General features: G+C 43.7%; 1 protein-coding gene across 1 annotated transcript in view; it reads right to left on the reverse strand.

Annotated features, from left to right (window-relative positions):
• Positions 1 to 19,169, reverse strand: part of PPP3R1 (protein phosphatase 3 regulatory subunit B, alpha) — a 58,822-nt gene extending 39,653 nt beyond the window's left edge. Inside the window, exon 1 of the mRNA XM_055328102.1 lies at positions 18,978 to 19,169. Within this exon, the coding sequence (XP_055184077.1) occupies positions 18,978 to 18,980 (3 nt within the window). The 5' untranslated portion in view covers positions 18,981 to 19,169. The remainder of the gene's footprint in view (positions 1 to 18,977) is intronic.
• Between the last annotated feature and the right edge of the window lie 567 nt (positions 19,170 to 19,736).

Here is a 19,736-nt window from a genome sequence, read left to right on the forward strand (position 1 = left end):
TGATTTGTTATCTCTATTTGCTGCTTGTTTGTTTTTTTTCTTTAAAGATTTTTATTTATTTATGAGAGAGAGAGAAAGAGAGAGACAGGCAGAGGGAGAAGCAGGCCCCATGCAGGGAGCCCAATGCGGGACTCGATCCCAGGTCTCCAGGATCATGCCCTGGGCCGAAGGCAGGCGATAGACCACTGAGCCACCCAGGGATCCCCTGCTTCTCTGCTTTGGGTAGATTGTGCTTCTCTTTTTAATTTTTCTTCTTCAGGTTTCTGAGATGGGAGCTCAAGATTATCTACACTTTTTTCTAAAATATAGTTGCATTTAGTACTTTAAGTTTCCTTCTCAGCACTGCTTTACACCCACATCCCACAAACTTCAGTGGTTGTATTCTTCTGGTTTTATTCACTACAGTTATTCTATGAGACATACAAAATACTTACTAATATTTTTAAGTTATCACCAAAATATGCTTTTTTATATTTATAAAGTAAATCCCCTTTTGTAATTTCTTTGAAAAAATGTATTAATTTCTAAACAACTGTTATATAAATTGTAAACATAGTCCATTCACCAATTAACCTTCTTTATGCCAAACCAGAATTTTTCCAGGACTGAGACTGAGTGTATGTGCAAAAAGTTAAAAACACCTTACAAAGTGTTGGATACACTGTAAGCAATTAATAAAAGGAAGGATTTAAGAATAAGATCTCATTCCCAAAAGCTGTAAGACACCTCTCAAGTAGCAACAGACACATGACAAAAGCTTTATTTTTTTAAATATTTTTTTAGTTTTTTTTTATTTTATTTATTCATAAGAGACAGAGAGAGAGAGAGGCAGAGACACAGGCAGAGGGAGAAGTAGGCTCCATGCAGGGAGCCTGACGTGGGACTTGATCGGGGGTCTCCAGGATCACACCCTGAGCCAAAGGCAGGCACTAAACTGCTGAGCTACCTGGGCTGCCCGACAAAAGCTTTATTAAAGTAGGGATCTTTCTGAAAGTCTGGGTTGGCAAAAACAAAAAACTTTACTTCTAACAATGACATTATTTTCATCAAATTAAGACAATTTTTAAAAAGAATTTATTTGACAGAGAAAGCACAAGCAGGCGGAGTGACAGAGGGAGAGGGAGAAGCAGACTCTGAGCTGAGCAGGGAGCCAGACACAGGGCTTGATCCCAGGACCCTGGGATTACAGATCTTATTAATATTAACATCAGTAACCACAACAATCATAAATTTTTTTTCTTTTTTTTATTTTTTTTAATTTTTTTTCTTGTGATGACAACTTTTAACTCTTAACAACTTTCAAATAATATAGCATTAACTGTAAGTCACCATGCTGTATTATTTCATGAGTTCCTTTATAACTAAGTTTGTATCTCTTGACCACCACCTTCATCCATTTCACCCACCCATCTCCTGCCTCTGGCAACTACCAATCTATTCTCTGTATCTATTAAATTCAGTTTTGGGGTTTTTTTGGTAAGATTCCAGAAGTGAGATACAGTATTTGTCCTCCTCTCTTATTTCACTTAGCATAATGCCCTGAAGATCTAACCCCGTTGCTGCAAATGGCAAGATTTCCTTTTTTATGACTAATATCCCATGACATATATACACACTATTATTTTCTTCATTCATATCCATCCACTGATGGACACTTAGTTTGCTTCCATGTCTTGCCTATTGTAAATAAAGCTACAATGAACAGGACAGTGCAAACATCTTTTAGTGTTTGAATTTCCTTCAAATTCCAGAAGTGGAATTCCTGGATCATATAGCAATTCTATTTCTAATTTTTTAAAGAAACTTCATACTGTTTTCTATAGTGGCTGCACCAATTTATATTCCCACCAAGAGTGCACAAGGGTTCCCTTTTCTCCACATCCTTGCCAGTTACTTGTCATTTGACTTTTTGATAACAGCCATTCTAATAGGTGGGAGGTGATATCTAACTATGGTTTTAATTTGCATTTTCCTGATGATTAGTGATGCTAAGGATCTTTTCATCTACCTGTTAGCCATCTGTATGTCTTCTTTGGAAAAATGTCTATACAGATCCTCTTTTTATAAAACTGGACTGTCATTTTGCTATTGAGCTGTAGAGCTCTTTATATATTGCAGACAATAACCCCTTATCGGATACAGGATTTATAAATATTTTTCCCATTCAGTAGGTTTCCTTTTCATTTTGTTGACTTTCCTTTGCTGTGCAGAAGCTTTTTATTTTGATGTAATACCAATGGTTTATTTTTCCTTTCTTGCCTTTGCTTTTGGTGTTTAATCCAAAAAACCATCAAGATAGATGATGTCAAAGAACTACTGCCTCAATTTTCTTCTAATTTTATGGCGTTAGGTCTTATGTTCAAGTCTTTAATCTATTTTGAGTTGATTTTATATCTGGTGTAAGATAGCGGTCCAGCCTCATCCTTTTGCATGTGTCTGTCTAGTTTTCTGAACATCATTTATTGAAGAGGCCATCCTCTCCCCACCCTCTGTCATAAATTGACTACATATGTGCAGGTTTATTTCTGGGCTCTCTATTCTATTCCACTGGTTTATGTGTTTTTATGCCAATACCATATTACTTTGATTACTACAGCTTTGTAAGGGTTTGGTTTTTAAAATAATAGCTTTATTGAAATGTAATTCACAACCTATACAATTCATCCATCTGAAGTGGATGGTTTTTTAGTACATTTACAGTTGTGCAGCCATTACCAGAATCAAATTCCTCACACCAAAAAGCAAGCCCATATCCACTGAGGCATTCCTCCTCTCCCTCACTCATCTCACCATTCTACTTTCTGTTTCTTCATATTTATCTATTCTGGATATCATATAAAATACAAGCATACAGTATGTGTCCCTCAGTAACCAGCTTCTTTTACCTAGAATATTTTCAAGGGTCATCCACATAGTACAGCAAGAATCAGTACTTCTGTTTTAATGCCATATAATATTTTGTTGTATGAATATACCACATTTTATTTAATCTGTGCACATTTGGGCTGTTTCCTCTTTATTTTTTTTAATATTTTATTTATTTATTCGTAAGAGACAGAGAGAGAGAGGGACAGCGATAGAGAGGCAAAGACACAGGCAGAGGGACAAGCAGGCTCCCTGCCGGGAGCCCAATGTGGGACTTGATCCTGGGACTCCGGGACACAACCGCTGAGCCACCCAGGCGTCCCCTCTTTTTTGGCTATTATAAATAATACTGCATAAACATTCATGTACAAGTCTTTCATTTCATTTCTTACAGGTATACACTAGAAATGGTTATATAGTTTAGGTTCTGTAACTTAAGTTATATAGCAACTCTATGTTTAACATGCTGAAGAACTGTTTTCTAAAGCAGCTACAATATTTACATCGCCACAAGCAATGTTCGGAAGATTCTGATTTCTCCATATCTTCACCAACACTTATCTGGTCTTTTTGGTTATAGCCATGCTAGTGGGTATGAAGTGGTAGCTCTTTGTGGTCTTGATTTGCATTTCCCTAATGATACAGAGCATCTTTTCATATGTTTATGGACAATGGTTGACCTTCTCTGGAAAAATGTCTGCTCAGATCTTTTGCTCATTTTTTCATTGGTTGTTTTTTATTGCTGAATTGTAGGAATTCTTTAAACATTCTGGACAGAAGTTTCTTATAGAACCTATGATTTATAAAAATTTTATCCCAGAGGCATCTGGGTGGCTCAGTGGTTGAGTGTCTGCCCTGCCGGGGTCTGGGATTGAGTATCTGCATCAGGCTCCGTGCAGGGAGCCTGCTTCTCTCTCTGATTATGTCCCTCCCTCTCTGTGTGTGCCTCTGATGAGTAATAAAAATCTTAAAAAAAAAAAAAAAATCTAATTTTCATTACCTACAATCACATCATCCTCACCGACCATTGTTCAGAATACCAAATAAAATACTGAAGTTGTTTTTACTACGTAAGGCCTAGGCTCTGGTGATAGAAGGTAACCTAGGGACAATTTCTAAGAGCTGCCTTGAAGGAAGGTGGTCAGAAAGTACAAACTTCCAGTAACAAGAGAAATACGTATTAGAGATATAATGATGACCGGAGCTAATGCTGCTATTTGATATATAGGAAAACTGTTGAGTTCTCATCACAAGGAGAAAAAAAAATATTTTTCTTCTTTTTACTGTATCTATAGGAGATGATGGATGTTAAATGAATCTATAGTGTCAATCATTTCATAACATACGTGAATCAAATATCACACTGTAAGCCTTAAACTTACACTGATGTATAACAATTATTTCTCAATCAACAGAGGGCAAGTAGGGGAGGAGGATGCACTTAACTGCCAGAGTGAGAAATTTGCTCTTTTTCTGGTATGCAAGAAATACAGAAAATACAATGGACCTTAAGAAAAAATCTGTAAGGAGACTTGCAATCTAATAAAAAGAGACACTTGAGGAAGTGCTCCCCGCTTTTCTGCAGGCAGATGTTGGTGTCTAAAATTGCAGTGGCCCTCTTCAGACAAGTGGAGCTTTAATGTAAAGTGGATCTATGCCCCTGATGAAACTGGGTCAACTGCTGAACCACCCTGTAACTCTCTGATTCTAGGCTTCTCAGTTTGTGAAATAATACATTCCTTATTATTTAGGCCACATTTAGTTGGGTGGGTATTCTGTTACTTATAGCCCAACACTCAGATACATGTGCTACTTTGTTAAAAATTACTGGATAGAAAGCTACACAGAAATCAGCATGAAATGATTATGAAACTCAGATCTTCCAAAAATACAAATACTAGTTTTTACTACATTAATTTTTAAAAATTTAAACAGCAGGGCACCTGAGTGGCTCAGCTGATTAAGCATCCAACTCTTGGTTTCAGCTCAGGTCATGATCTCAGGATTGTGAAATCCAGCCCCGTGTCGGGTTCTGCACCAGGTATGGAGCCTGCTTAAATTCTCTGTACTCTTCTCCCCCTCCACTACTCCTCATGCACTCTCTAAAATAAATAAAATTATAGTATTCTCTCAGCATTTAATTGTTTGACACGGTCTATGAGTAGCGTGACCCAAACGAGTAATAGGATGTCCAAACAGCCACTACATGTCAAGTTCAAACTAGGCAAGCAGAGTGATCAGAAGAAATTTAGCACCTTATAATAGCTCTACTGAAACATATTCACGTGTATGTGTGTGTATATATACAGAGAGAGCATATATACTGTATTCTAATTTTATATATACATGTATATGTACACATACACTATATTGTATTATGATATTTTCTTCCACATGCTTGACTCAGTCTATGCTGTGAAGTCTTTGGGAGCTAGGTCTTTTTTTCTTTCATCTTTGTAACGCTAAGTTTTATAGCTGTAGTAGGCAAACATAAGTGTTTGGTAAATTAAGAAATCAAAGATTTAGAGTAACAGTTTCACTTTATCAGCTGTTCTATAATATATCTAGTACAAAAATGTTATGTTAGATCAGCCTAAGTAAATAAAAATGTTAGTTATAAATTGAGTCTCCTTTATTTACGAAAAAGTCTACTTACTCCTTAATGAATAACATTCTCACATGCAACTGATAATTTACTCAGATACATAAAAATACCTCCAAGCATAAGAGAATTCCTTTAACTTTTAGAATCAATACTTTCCTTTCCAATAGCTTTCCCATTGTGCTAATGCACTTGAGCTTTGTAATTGTTTATTCATAAGACTTTCAAAGACCTCCCTAGCCCTAGACGATAAATATAACTAACCTAGTTGCATTTTGCTGGCTTCCCAAGCCAGCAGAAAAAAAAAAATGTCTACTTATACCTATCCATTATTTACATTCATATTCCATGAGAGATATTACAATGGGAACTAGCTTTACAAAAATGAGTAAAAATGCATCCCTTACTTTAGAGGATCCCACAGGTAAGGGGAGGCAACTAAACACAATGAAATATGGTATGTACTATTATGAAAGCTATCTATGAATGGCCATTAATTGCTGGAGGGAGTTGGGAAAGTTTTCATAGAATGCCACTAGAATAGGATCTTAACGTTTGTGGGACAAAGGAGGATGACAGTGCAGATGGAAGAAAGAGTACATACAAAAGCACTTACACATTAAAAAAAAAGAAGAAGAAGAAAAGAAAAAAGAGGAGGCACTTGAGAACCAAGTAGTCTGACTTGGTTAAACACAAGGATGGCCAGAAATAAGGATCAGAACACGAGTGTTATACAAAGGAATTAAAATTTTTAATATAAGAAGATACAGCACTAACTTTTTTAAGTAAGGCAGTGACACTGGATTTCCTTTTCAGAAGAAAAACTCTAGTGGCAATATGAAAGACAGAATGAAGAAGAAACTGGAGGCAAAAAGAGCAAAGCATTAAGTAGGCTATGGAAATAGTCCCTGTAAAATCTTTTTTGTTTTGTTTTGTTTTTAGTCCCAGTAAGATCTAAATGAAATTCCAACAATGCCAGTGCCAATAGGGATAAAGAAGTGGATTCATTTGTGGGATCTATAACATGATACTTATATTCCTGAAAAAACATGCTCTTAAAACTACATATTAAAAATAGCATGGCTTGGGACCCCTGGCTGGCTCAGTCTGTAGAGCATACAATTCTTGATCTTGATCTCGGAGTCATGAGTTCAAGCCCCACAATGGGCATAAAGCTTACTTAAAAAAAAAATAACACGGCTTAAGGAAAACAGAGTTGGAAGCAGACACTCAAAACTTAGGCAATTAGAGTACTAACAAAACCAACAAAAATCCTAATTAAGCATAGGTAAAGATGTGTTAGCTAACAAATAAGTATGGGACTTTTAAAAGGTACACGAGAGTAAAAGAAAAAGGGATATCTGAAACTAAATTATAGAAGCACGAGAAAAAAATGCACAAATATCTGAGGGAATTATGCAATAAATTCTTCCAATATAGGTAAATGGCCAAACTGAGTCAAGAGTAAGAATGTGGGCTACATGGATAGTATAAAATGCTATTATTCTTGCTACTTTTAGTTGCTAGTGTGTTTTGGATCCAGTTGCTACTACCTAACAGCATGAAGCATTAATATGCTGAGAACATTATAAATATACTTTCCTCTTTATCAGTAGTTACATGAACCAAATTGGAATTCCTCAGAAGTCCCTCAGGTAAGTGACTGAGCCTCCCACCCCTACACCAGGTCAGGCCACATATTCCTACATTACACTGTTTTAGGACAGGATGTAACTGATGATTGATTGCTTAATACTTAAATAATAGGGGGGCACCTGGGTGGCTCAGCAGTTGAGCATCTGCCTTCAGCTCAGGGAGTGACCCTGAAGTCCTGGGATCAAGTCCCACATCTGACTCCCTGCAGGGAGCCTGCTTCTCCCTCTGCCTGTGTGTCTCCCTGCCTCTCTCTCTGTATCTCTCATGAATAAATAAGTTAAAAAAAGAATTAAAAAAAAAAAAGACTTAAATAGTAGTAAAGGGGAGAAAAAGGCATACCAGGTTTCCAGATAGGAGTGAATGAATAGATACTGTTTCTAGGAAGAAAAATTAGGGAATAATTGAAACATGCATTGGAAGACAATAATGAATGTGGTTTTAGTTCTGATGAGTTGAGGTGACTTATAGACACCCTCATTTAGCTAAATATCCTGTAAGGGGTCAGATCCACAGACTGGAGCAGAAAAGAATGACGCAGGCTGAAAATACGAATCATCAGTACACAGGAGAAGTTGAAAATAAACAGAGTGTATGTATTCACTCATTCAACAAATGTTTATTAAGCTCCTGTAATATGGAGGGGTCTACGCTGGCAGCTGGCAAAACACAGGAACACGGTCTGACCTGGCACGGGGGTAGGAGACTCCGTTACTTACTTGAGGGACTTCTGAACCATTCCAAACATAGCCTATGCAAAAGGCTCAGACGATAGATTAAACAGACGGCAGAAGAAATCTAGGATCCGATACAGAATAAAATGCTAACAAGACCACGTTGCTAGAATATCGAGAAAAAGCAAGAACATGGGTAAAGAAGCCGAAGTAAACAGGTAGAAGCTACAGAGTCCATGGGCTATGCGAAGGCTATGTTAATACCATAATATACAGGATTTTAAATGGAAAAGTGATGCAATCAATACTTAAGAGAGCCTTGGACCAAACCCAGATGAGAAGCTAGGAACTAAGATTAAAAATGGTCAGAGATGGAGAACAGCAACTAGCAGAAAATGTCACAGAAGCCAAAAAAGGAAAGAACTCCAAGAGTCTCCAAGAAGTTCCAACATTACTAGGAAGTCAAGTTAAGAATGAAGAACCAAGGAGATTTAATGAGTACCAAATGGATTTCCAGACACTACTGTCACCACGATCTGAGGTGGTTTTATCCCCCTTTTACACTACTAAATAAGGTCAAGAGTTTATGGTATTTGTTCAAGGTCACACGGCTAATGAATGGCAGAACCAGAATCTAAATTCAAATCTTTCTAACTCCAAAGCTCCTGCTGGTATTAGAGGATTACTGCCAACACAGTAACTTTCAGTGAATTGCAGATACATAATCATTCTAGACCAGGGCTATCTAATAAAAATTTCTGCTCTGCAAGGACAGAAACGTTCTGTATCTGCACAAATGCAGGAATCACTAGCCACAAGTAGCCACTAAGCACTTGTAAGGTAGCTATTGTGGCTGAAGAACTAAATTTATCATTTTACTTAAGTTAAAGTCATTTTAATTAAAATTAAACCACATGTGGCTACCGAATTATACATCACAGATCTAGACTGTAGTAGATTGAAAAGCAAGAAAATGAGCAAATAGAATCAAGAAGTATGATGGTAAAGATAGAAAGTGACAGATAGGAAGGCAGAGCTTAAGTAATCTGATTATTCATAAATTCGTTATTTACTTGAAAAAGATTATTATGAGTTTGTTTATAACTCATAAATTCTATTTGTTAAGAAAACAGTTGCAAGACAGACACAAAGTCACAGACTTCTCTTATTACCCATTACACTTGTTTTTCTCGTGACATTCCAATTTTTATTAAAGACTGCCTTACAAGTAAGTAATACTACAGGATGCCAGTTTATTGCACGTCTGTAACAGGAGATTCCTTGTGGCATCACACTCCGGCAGATACAATAAAAAAATCAGCTCTGAAACTAGACAGATTAAGGGATTAAAAAATAAAACTGCTAACAGCTTCATTAGGGACAATGGTAAAGATCTGATCTTTTCTGTAGGTTGCTATGCTTCACTGTCTTGTACTTAGGTTTTAAAATGCATACCTAACTCTCACAAATTAAAACGAATATTATATACAAGGGACAAAAGAGACCCGGTTAGAGTACAGATAAGTTTAATAATGCTACCAAAACAAGTCAAAGTGTCACCTCACTTTCAGAAATGTTCTTTAGGGATAGCAATAGATTATCACATGGCCCTCCTTATGATAATCATAATAAAGGGCTTTAACTGACAAAACAAAACTCTGAGGAAGGAACTTCTAAGAACCTATGGCCTGTTGAACTTTCAATGCAAAATTTTAAAATATTTCCAATAAAAATCGTCAAGAGTCTAAAAAAAATTTATAGCACAAGATTATAAAAAATCAAAGACAAACCCAAAAACATATTAGTCATATCTCATTCCTGTGCCAGATATATGCTTTACGCTGTCAACTCATGATCACAAAAAAAGGTATGAGAGTTCAAGGAGAAAATTCAGAAAAGGAAAGTAGATGTGCGCTGTTAAATAAAAGCTTTATTTGGAAAGTATAAAAGTGAGGAAGTAAATTTAATCTGGCAAGCTTGAAATAAAATAGATGCTTTATAGGACTACACTTTGGAGATTACTTTTTCTAAGAAATTGTTATCCATTTAGTTAATGCATAACAAGGCGATAAGTGGAAAAAATAAGCACAAAAAATGTTCTAATAAAATATTTTCTTGGAGGCCCAGCTGGCTCAGTCGGTAGAGCACATGGCTCTTGATCGCACGGTTATGAGCTCAAGTCCCACACTGGATGGAAAAATTACTTTAAAAAAATTTTTTTTCTAAGTAATTTTGTAAAATATTGTCATAGAACCTTGTTAAAATACCAACCTCAATAGTTACAAAATTGCTACCTGATTTTAAAAATTATGCTCAATTGTTGAGTCAGTGCTTACAATGAAATTCAGTTAAAACCCTCAGAATAGGGATCCCTGGGTGGCGCAGTGGTTTGGCGCCTGCCTTTGGCTCAGGGCGCGATCCTGGAGATCCGGGATCGAATCCCATATCGGGCTCTCGGTGCATGGAGCCTGCTTCTCCCTCTGCCTGTGTCTCTGCCTCTCTCTCTCTCTCTCTGTGAATATCATAAATAAATTTAAAAAAAAAAAAAAAACCCTCAGAATAGGGACGCCTGGGTGGCTCAGCGTTTGAGCATCTGCCTTCAGCTCAGGGCGCGATCCTGGAGTCCCCAGTTCGAGTCCCGCATCAGGCTCCCTGCATGGAGCCTGCTTCTCCCTCTGCCTCTCTCTCTGTGTGTCTCATGAACAAATAAATGAAAGAAAGAAAGAAAGAAAGAAAGAAAGAAAGAAAGAAAGAAAGAAAGAAAGAAAGAAAAGAAAGAAAAGAAAAGAAAAGAAAAGAAAAGAAAAGAAAAGAAAAGAAAAGAAAAGAAAAGAAAAGAAAAGAAAAGAAAACCCTTGGAATAAAACTAATAGTAATAAGCTAACTAGAGCATGGTATCATTAAAACCTCTTTAAACTTGACTTTTGCAATCTTTTTAAATAAAAACTAAATTATTAAAAAAGTAATATATCCATACAGTGTCAGAAGTTTAAAAAAGGAAAAAGAATGAAAAAATACAAAAAACCCAACTCTGTTTTGTTATTAACGTATACAACAAAGTATGTAAGAAACTCAAAAGTGATCAATACGAGAGAAAGGGGTGCCCTGAAAAGGCTCATGCACCATTTTATACCTTTTGGTATAATCTGAATTTTACGCAAATGTATTAATAGTGTCTTCAGAACCTTAAAAAAAAAAAAGAATATCAATCTGCAACTAGATGTTCCCCTTACATAAAACCTAAACTCAGAAAATGGTTTTTAAACCTATGTAATTTTATCAAAAGTTATGAAAACAAAGACTGACAAAGCATCAACCCTCTTTTCTGGTTAATACTCTTGTTTCCTATATTCATGCCCTAGGTCACTGACCCACTGGTGCTCTCTCCTGGGTCCCACTTACTATTTAATAACATTTATTTAATACCCTATTATCAAATCCCCCAAAATCAGCATCATATTCCTTTTTCCATACTCCTCACCCTCCATCTCACCCCATTTGCCTCAGCCTTTAATCTCAACTTCAGATGATCTTGCCTTAAACTTATCTTGAATTTACTGAGATAATTTAGGCCACCTCACATGAACTCCATCATTAAAACATATCTGCTGCCATGGCCCACTCACCTCACTCTGATTTTTTACCCTCTCTTTAGACGTCCTTTCTTTTCCTTTATCCCTCTTCTTTCTGCCACTTCTAGCACTCATTCCATTAATTATCCTTTCTTACAGCTCCCTCGCCTGGCTTCTCTTCTAATTCTAAAGAATACCAACACCTGCTATCCTAAACAGAACTCACCCCAACTGTAAGCCACTGAAGTCAACCTTTCTTTGTTCCTCTTTTCCCATAAATGCCTCAATAGAGGAACTTAGACTCATTGCCTCCGTGTCATCAGCACTCACTCCTTTATTCCACTTATTCAGTCACGTACTTCTTCTTCAAACTCTACTTCGTATCTGGTATATACCACGTATTTGTAACAGAAGAGTGAAAAGACAAAGGCAAGGCCTCTGCATTCTGAGTTTACATCCCCTTGCAATCTTATTTTCATTACCTAGGATTTAACTGAAGTCACTGTCTTAAAGATTATGACCTGTATAACAGTCTTCATTTTTATCTCCTTCCCTCTCATGTTAACGGATGAAAAAAAAAAATCTTACTGCCTAAGAAGAGTCATATTTCCTCCTACTCCCTTGGGGAACCTCGAACTATTAATAATTCCATCTTTTCCCTTTGAATCCTCAACCACACTCTCTTTCCAGGCGATTTCTTTTAGCCCAAAATAAATCTTTCCTCAAACCTAAACTCTGTAGCTTTTTATCTTGTCTCTTTCTAGTCAAAGCTTTAAAGAGGAGACTATACTCAATGTCTGGCCACCCATTTATTCCTCAACTCCCTGCATCCTGGCTTTCCTTGCTACCGGCACAAAATGGTGTTTTCTTGTAGTCTTGCCAGGGTCACCAGACCTCTCCTGATGCCTCTAAGGTACTTTCAAGTTCTTCTCTTTCCTGAGCTCTGCAGTATCTAGGCCCCGCTGACTCCTTCAGATGTGACATCTCTCTAACTTCCCAACCCTCTCTGGCAATTTATTCTCAGACGGCCTTCACAGATTCCTCATCCTCTACCTACCTAAGTGAAGGTTTAGGGTTTGCCCTCTTCTCTTCTCATTTTATATTCTTTCTCCACAGGATTTCACCCAGTTTCCTGGCTTCAACGACTTCCTAACAGATCTGCACAGACAATGCTCAAATCTTCAATCCTAGTCCAGATTTCTCTTCTGAGCTCCAGACAGCCAGTTTAGTTTACCTTTTGGCCATTTCCACCTAGATGACCCGTAACTACTTAAAAAGATTTTATTTGAGAGAAAAAGAGTGAGCCAGGAAACTGGGTGAAATAAGTGCACATGAGCAGGGAGAAGGGGGAGGAGAGAGAGAGGGAGAAACAGCTCCCTGCTGAGCAGGGAGCCCCACTTAGGGCTCCACCCCAGGACCGTGGGTGGCATCACAACCTGAGCCAAAGGCAGATGCTTAACCAACTGAGCCATCTAGGTGCCCCGACTCATAACTACTTTTTTTTTTTTTTTTTAAGATTTTATTTACTCAGGCAGAAGGAGAAGCAGGCTCCCTGCAGGGAGCCCGATCCCAGGACCCCGGGGCCACAGACTGGGCTGAAGGCAGCGCTAAACCGCTGAGCCACCCACCCAGCTGCCCCCCCACAACTACTTTAAATCCAACATGTCCAAAATAGAAATCAACATCACTCCCTCCTATCTCCTTTTCCTATACCGCCTAGGCAGAGGATGTGCAACTCCGAAACAGTCCCAGAGGATGCTGATGCAGCCCGTTCAGGACCCGCATACTGAGGATCACTGCCCTAACGCGTTACCTTTGCTCCCTTCACGCTATCCGGTCTCCTCTACCCTAGGCCATGGGATCTATGCAGCAAGCAGCTTTAGTATTTCACAGCGCTCTATCTTACTGAACATACGGAATCTTGCGACACAGCATTCCAAGCATTAATATTCAGATGATAAGAGAATGCTTAAGGGAACAGTCATCCTGGCAAACTGGAGTTTCTTGAGGAGAGGACATTTCTTCTCTCTCTAGAACCGAATCTTACCCCAGCAGGTGCTCAGTAAACATTTGCTGAGCGGATGGTACTACCTTCTGTCCGGTCACCCAAATCAGAAGCCACACCCTTGAAAGGGTGCACCCTTTTTCTTCCCTACAATCCAACAGTCATCATCAGTCCTATTCCTCTACCTCCCAAAATGCGTCTCATACTTGGGTCTCTCCTCTCCATTTGCACCGTTGCTAGTCTTTCAAGTCCTTATTTCTCACATGAATTACTGTAACAATTTCTTAATCGGTCCCCACACCTATATTCATTTATTATATTTTATTATCCACATGGCCACCAGACTGATCTCTCTACAAAAGTCATTAAGACAATGTCATTCTTCTGCTTAAAAATAATGGTTTCCCACTGGCTTCAGGAGAGAAAAAAATGTTACGTCCTCCAAACGACATGCAAACCCGTCTACCTGACCACCCCCATCTCCTTTCCACCCTATCCCGCTACCTCCAGCCATGCTAAACTGCCTTGGGCGTCTCATGCCTCTTCGGTCATAAACCTAAAGCTCTCTGTCTAGACCACGGTCTCACCGGCTAACTACTCCTCCTTTTAAGACTCAGCTCAGACACCATCTCTTCAGGAAGCTTTCTCTGAGTGGCATTCTTCTCCCTGCCCCATCCTCACCACAGTTCAGATTAAGCCTCTCCTCTGACATTTAATTTTTGTTTTGTTTTTTTTTTTAAGATTTTTAAGTAATCTCTACACCCAGAGTGGGGCTTGAACCCAGAGCCCCAGGATCGAGTCGCATGCTCCACTGAACCAGCCAGGCACCGGGCAACTCTTGCCTGCCACGTATTCTTCGGCACCCCATGTTCAACACACGTCACAATGCATAATTGTCTTGTTTACTCCACTTGATTAAGTTCCTTGGAAATTACAAATGTGTCCTGCTTGTATAGTGTGAGGTGCGCTAACAGATATTCCAATTAAAATTTTAAAAAATCCATTCCTTGATATTCTCTAAATAGTGGCTCTCAAAATTCAGCACATATCAGAATTAGGGGGAAAAGCTATAAAACCTAGACTGCTTGCCCGCCCTCCCTAGAGTTCTGAATTCGTTGACTCTGCTGGTCCAAGTTATCAGTGCTCCAAATGTTTTCTCTTCCTATCTCCAGGATTTAAAAAGTCATTTCCTAGATGCTCCAACTCTGCCTTCTGCAATTCTAATAACCTTTTTAAACCCAATTCAATTGTCGGCTCCTTCATCAAACTTTCCCTAATCCCAGAGGAAACTAACCTTCTCTTTCCTCAATTTCTATCAGACTTTGTGTGTATTATTCATAGGATAACTCACGTTAACTTTTCTTTATACCTAATGGCATTTGTCTAATGTTCTAGCCTTAAATGAAGGTGGAAACCTGCCTTAATCATTTTAATACCCTCAACACCGAAGCACAGTAACCAGTGAACAGCAGACAAAATCTACAAGTATTTGTGATACGAATGAATCCCTGTTGCTTGACCAGACCCTGGGGCCGGGTCTGACTCACTCAATCCTCCTGGCCCAAGAGGACCTCCTTCCGCTCCCTTGTACTCATCCTTGCCTTAGCACCTATGACAGATGCCTCATCTACCCGCGGTTACCGGGTCCTTGCCCTGCTTTGCTGACTGACCCTTAGCTTCTCCACCTTGCAATCTACGCTTTTGTAATTTTCTCATCCATTTTGGGACATAATGAGCAGAGAAATTTTCTCCTGATGACTAATGTGAATTTTAATTCTGCTGGCCATAAAGCAAGTTGCTTGCTTTGCTGTTGCTATATAGCCTTTGTCACAGAATCTAAACTAAAATATGTTGGGTGCAACTCTAAGTGTAGGTATTGACGACAGCAATAAATGTTTTAAGTTCTATTTATAGATTATGGAGATAATTTTAACACAAAGCTTAAAAACACAAGGACATAAAAAGATCATTTTTAAAATTAAGGGTTTTCCTAAGGAACAAATTTTTTTAAAAAGCCAATTACTTATGCACAGTATTCATATATGCATCCAAAATAAAATCCTATTTTTAAGTTATCTTAAGTACGTGGTAAAAACTATTTCTGATACATGAAAAGTTTCTAAAAATGCCCCTACAAAATTTACTCCTCCAAAAATCACTCAACAGACTTTTCAATCACACACACCTAGATATGTGATGTTTCATCATTTTTGTTTCATCATCTTATTTTTTCTCCATGTCAGTAACACTGAAGTACTCTAAAATACAGATGCCCACCTAGAGAAAAAAATTGTGAAGGCATATATTTTTTTATTTCAGCAAATATACACTATTTCATCAGAGACAACTGACCGTTAGTGGTTTAAGGAGAATTCCTAGAAGCTCAGGACTCAGCTGTGGTATGTGTATGTTATATGTAAAATCTTCATCCCACCTGAATGCTCAGCAGTTTAAAATTCAAAAAGAGGTGAAAGGAGGAAAAGAACTCTCAGGAAAAAAAAGAAATAAACTACTCTTATATAGCAACTAAAATAAATACCTGTCAGAAAAGATTGTTGATAGGTTCAATCCCATCTTTTTACTTTCTCCTTACTTGAATTAATCAGCGATATTCTTAATTTATTCATAAATTAAAACCCACTGACAAAATTGTAAATACGTCCATGATACTCAGTGGTAATAAAACTTTCCAAAGGGAATGAAAATTTTCAGAATTCTTTTTTTTTTTTTAATTTTTATTTATTTTATGATAGTCACAGAGAGAGAGAGAGAGAGAGAGAGAGAAAGGCAGAGACATAGGCAGAGGGAGAAGCAGGCTCCATGCACCGGGAGCCCGACGTGGGATTCGATCCCGGGTCTCCAGGATCGCGCCCTGGGCCAAAGGCAAGCGCCAAACCGCTGCGCCACCCAGGGATCCCAAAATTTTCAGAATTCTATGCTCACTTAACTAGAAAAATGAACTAGATCACTCCAAAGCCCAAATTATTTGAGCTAATTAATATCCCACATAGCAGAGTTGAGCTATAGGTATGGTCTCGATACTTTCAAACCAGCGTTGCATTCAACAGACCAAAATCATTCTAAAGTTGGGAAATTACTGTCACAACAAATCCGTTAGGTCCGAAATGGTACTGAGACCATGGCAGAAGCAAGAACCCAGAGAAAATCAGAAAATACTGAAAACTGGTAAGAAGGAAATAATGACCTGGGGGGGGGGGGACAATATCGCTAAGATAAATCTTAAAATACTTTTTTCAAGATAAGGAAACACTGAGTACCAGGAAGTTAAAATTAAGAGCTGAGAAAGTATTTCCCAAATCCAATGTGTTGGGTCAAAAAGGGGGGGGGGGGTCAAAGAGGGGACACAGCACAGGAAACAAACCAACACACACAGAGAAGGAAACCAGCTCATTCTGATATATAATCCATACGCCACAAAAGGCTGGATCTTTTTTTTTGTAGCTGGGTCGTTATTGCTCACAATGTATTGTTTACAAATGCTGCAAAAACACTAGCAGCCGCCGCCAAAGATCTTCAAGATCCTAACCTTCAAGGAAAATCCATGTGTGAGGAGGGGGCCTTAGAGCTCTCAGGTGCAGCTCCTAACTGCAAAAAAAATCTATGTCAACAAAAAAGACTGCAGCACAGACAGCTGTGACCTAAGCCGGTTTCTGCAGCAGCCTGCAGGCACCTGGGCTCCTTATCTGGGGGGCAAGTCCCCGAGCTGGGCCTGCGAGCTCCCTAACTTGAGGGCAGGTCCTGAGTTGGGCCTGCGAGCCCCCTACTTGGGGGGCAGGTCCCCGAGCTGGGCCTGCGAGCTCCCTAACTTGGGGGCAGGTCCTGAGCTGGGCCTGCGAGCTCCCTAACTTGGGGGCAGGTCCTGAGCTGGGCCTGCGAGCTCCCTAACTTGGGGGCAGGTCCCGAGCTGGGCCTGCGAGCTCCCTAACTTGGGGGCAGGTCCTGAGCTGGGCCTGCGAGCTCCCTAACTTGGGGGCAGGTCCCGAGCTGGGCCTGCGAGCTCCCTAACTTGGGGGCAGGTCCCGAGCTGGGCCTGCGAGCTCCCTAACTTGGGGGGCAAGTCCCGGAGCTGGGCCTGCGAGCTCCCTAACTTGGGGGCAGGTCCCGAGCTGGGCCTGCGGGCTCCCTAACTTGGGGGCAGGTCCCGAGCTGGGCCTGCGGGCTCCCTAACTTGGGGGCAGGTCCCGAGCTGGGCCTGCGAGCTCCCTAACTTGGGGGCAGGTCCCGAGCTGGGCCTGCGAGCTCCCTAACTTGGGGGGCAAGTCCCGGAGCTGGGCCTGCGGGCTCCCTAACTTGGGGGTAGGTCCCGAGCTGGGCCTGCGGGCTCCCTAACTTGGGGGCAGGTCCGAGCTGGGCCTGCGAGCTCCCTAACTTGGGGGCAGGTCCCGAGCTGGGCCTGCGGGCTCCCTAACTTGGGGGCAGGTCCCGAGCTGGGCCTGCGGGCTCCCTAACTTGGGGGCAGGTCCCCGAGCTGGGCCTGCGAGCTCCCTAACTTGGGGGCAGGTCCCCGAGCTGGGCCTGCGAGCTCCCTAACTTGGGGGCAGGTCCCGAGCTGGGCCTGCGGGCTCCCTAACTTGGGGGCAGGTCCCGAGCTGGACCAGGCTTCCTCCCCCACCCCAACTCCCGAATCCTCCGCAGCCCCTTCCCCCGGGACCCCCGCGGGCTAAGCTCACAGCCCGCGCGCCGCTCGGTCCGGGAACACCAAGGCCACGGCCGTGCGGAGCAGAACGCGAGGCGCCAGCCCAGCCGCGAGCCGCCGTCTACACCTCGGGCCAGCGCCGCCGCCTTCGGGGAAGGGCCCGGGTCACGGCGCACACCCGGGGCCTGGGGGCGCCGCCAGGTCCGTGCGCGGAGAGGGGCCGCGGCGGCTCCGGGCGAGGGGAGGGAGGGGAAGGGGCCGGGGTAGGGACCGGGGGACGGGGGGGCCGGGGAAGGGGCCGGGGAGGCCGGCCAGGCCCGGGCGGCGGCGGCGGCGGCGGCGCGGGCTGCGGGGCGCGGGGCGGGGGACACACCCTAGCGTCGGCTCCAGCCCTACGGCGCGGCCTCCTCCTGGGGATTAATGCGAGGGAAGGAAAGACGAATTCAAATCGCCATGATTCAAACAACAAGCTCGAGGGGGAGAGGAGGGACGGACGGCGGGCGGGCAGGGGAGGCCCGGGCGGCGGGGACGCGCCGAGAGCCGGGGCCGCCGACCCGGGCACCTCCGCCGGGGCGGGGGGGCGGGGAGCCCGACGCTGCAGCCGCGGCCGCGGGGCCCGGGGGACGAGGCGGGGGCCCGCGCGCGGGGAGGCGGCGGGAGGCGGCGGGAGGCGGCGGGGCCCTGCGGAGCCGCGGGGCGTACATAAAGGCCCCCGAGCGCGTCCGCAGCGGCCCGGGATCCGGACGAGGCCGCCTCGGAGGAGTGAGCCGGGGGCGGGCGGGGGGGAGCGGGGGGAGGACGGGAGGGTCCACGTGGAGGCGGCGGCGGGGGCGGCCCGGGGCGGGGGGACCGGAGGCGCGTCCGGCAGCCCCTCTGCCCCCCCGGCCCCGGCCCCGGCCCCGGCGGCCCCGCCAGCGGAGGGGAGGGGGAGGGGGCGGCGGGCGCTCACCATGTTGCTCGGCGGTCGGCGGCTCGCGCGGCGGGAGCGGGAGCGGGAGGCGGCGGCGCTCGGAAGGGCTCCCGCAGGCGGCGGCGGCGGCGGCCCTCGGGGCCCGCGGGGTGGGGGAGGGGCGGCGGCCCTCGGGGCCCGCGCGGCGGGGGGCGGGGGCGGGGAGCGGGTCCCGAGCCGGAGGGAGCGGGCGGGCGGGCGGGCGGCGCCGGCGGCTCGGGGGCTGCAGCCGAGCGCTCAGGCGGGGCCGCGACCGACTCTCTGCGGAGGCTCGCGCTGACCCGCAACCTCCAGCACGAGCGCGGGGGAGGGCGGCGGAGGGCGGGGCCAGCGGGGCGCCGCGGGGCGGCGGGGGCGGGGCCTCGGCGCGGCGCACATCCGGGAACCCGCGCGCGGCCCGGGTGGGGAGCGCAGGGCGCGCGAGCACGTCCCCCCCCACCACGTCCCCCCCCCGCCCCGTCTCCCCGCCGTCTGCGTGCGCCGCGCGGGGGGCGGGGCGCAGACGGCGGGGACGTCGTGACGTCGCGCGGCGGAGCCCTTCCTGTCACGTGGCCGGAGGCGGGCGGGGGGAGGAAGCGCGAGGGGCGCGGGAGCCCGGGCGGCGGCGGGGAGCCGGGGGCGGGGCGGGCGGAAGGTGTCGGGGAACCGGAGGGGAATGCCGGCGCCGGGGGCTCGGCCGAGGTGCAGCGGGGGCGCCCGTGCCCGCTGGGAGCTGCAGGGCGGGGGGCCGGGGCGCTCCCTCCGGGCCGCCCCTTCTAT

The sequence above is a fragment of the Nyctereutes procyonoides genome, unplaced genomic scaffold (assembly GCF_905146905.1).
Source record: "Nyctereutes procyonoides isolate TBG_1078 unplaced genomic scaffold, NYPRO_anot_genome, whole genome shotgun sequence".
Taxonomy (NCBI): domain Eukaryota; kingdom Metazoa; phylum Chordata; class Mammalia; order Carnivora; family Canidae; genus Nyctereutes; species Nyctereutes procyonoides.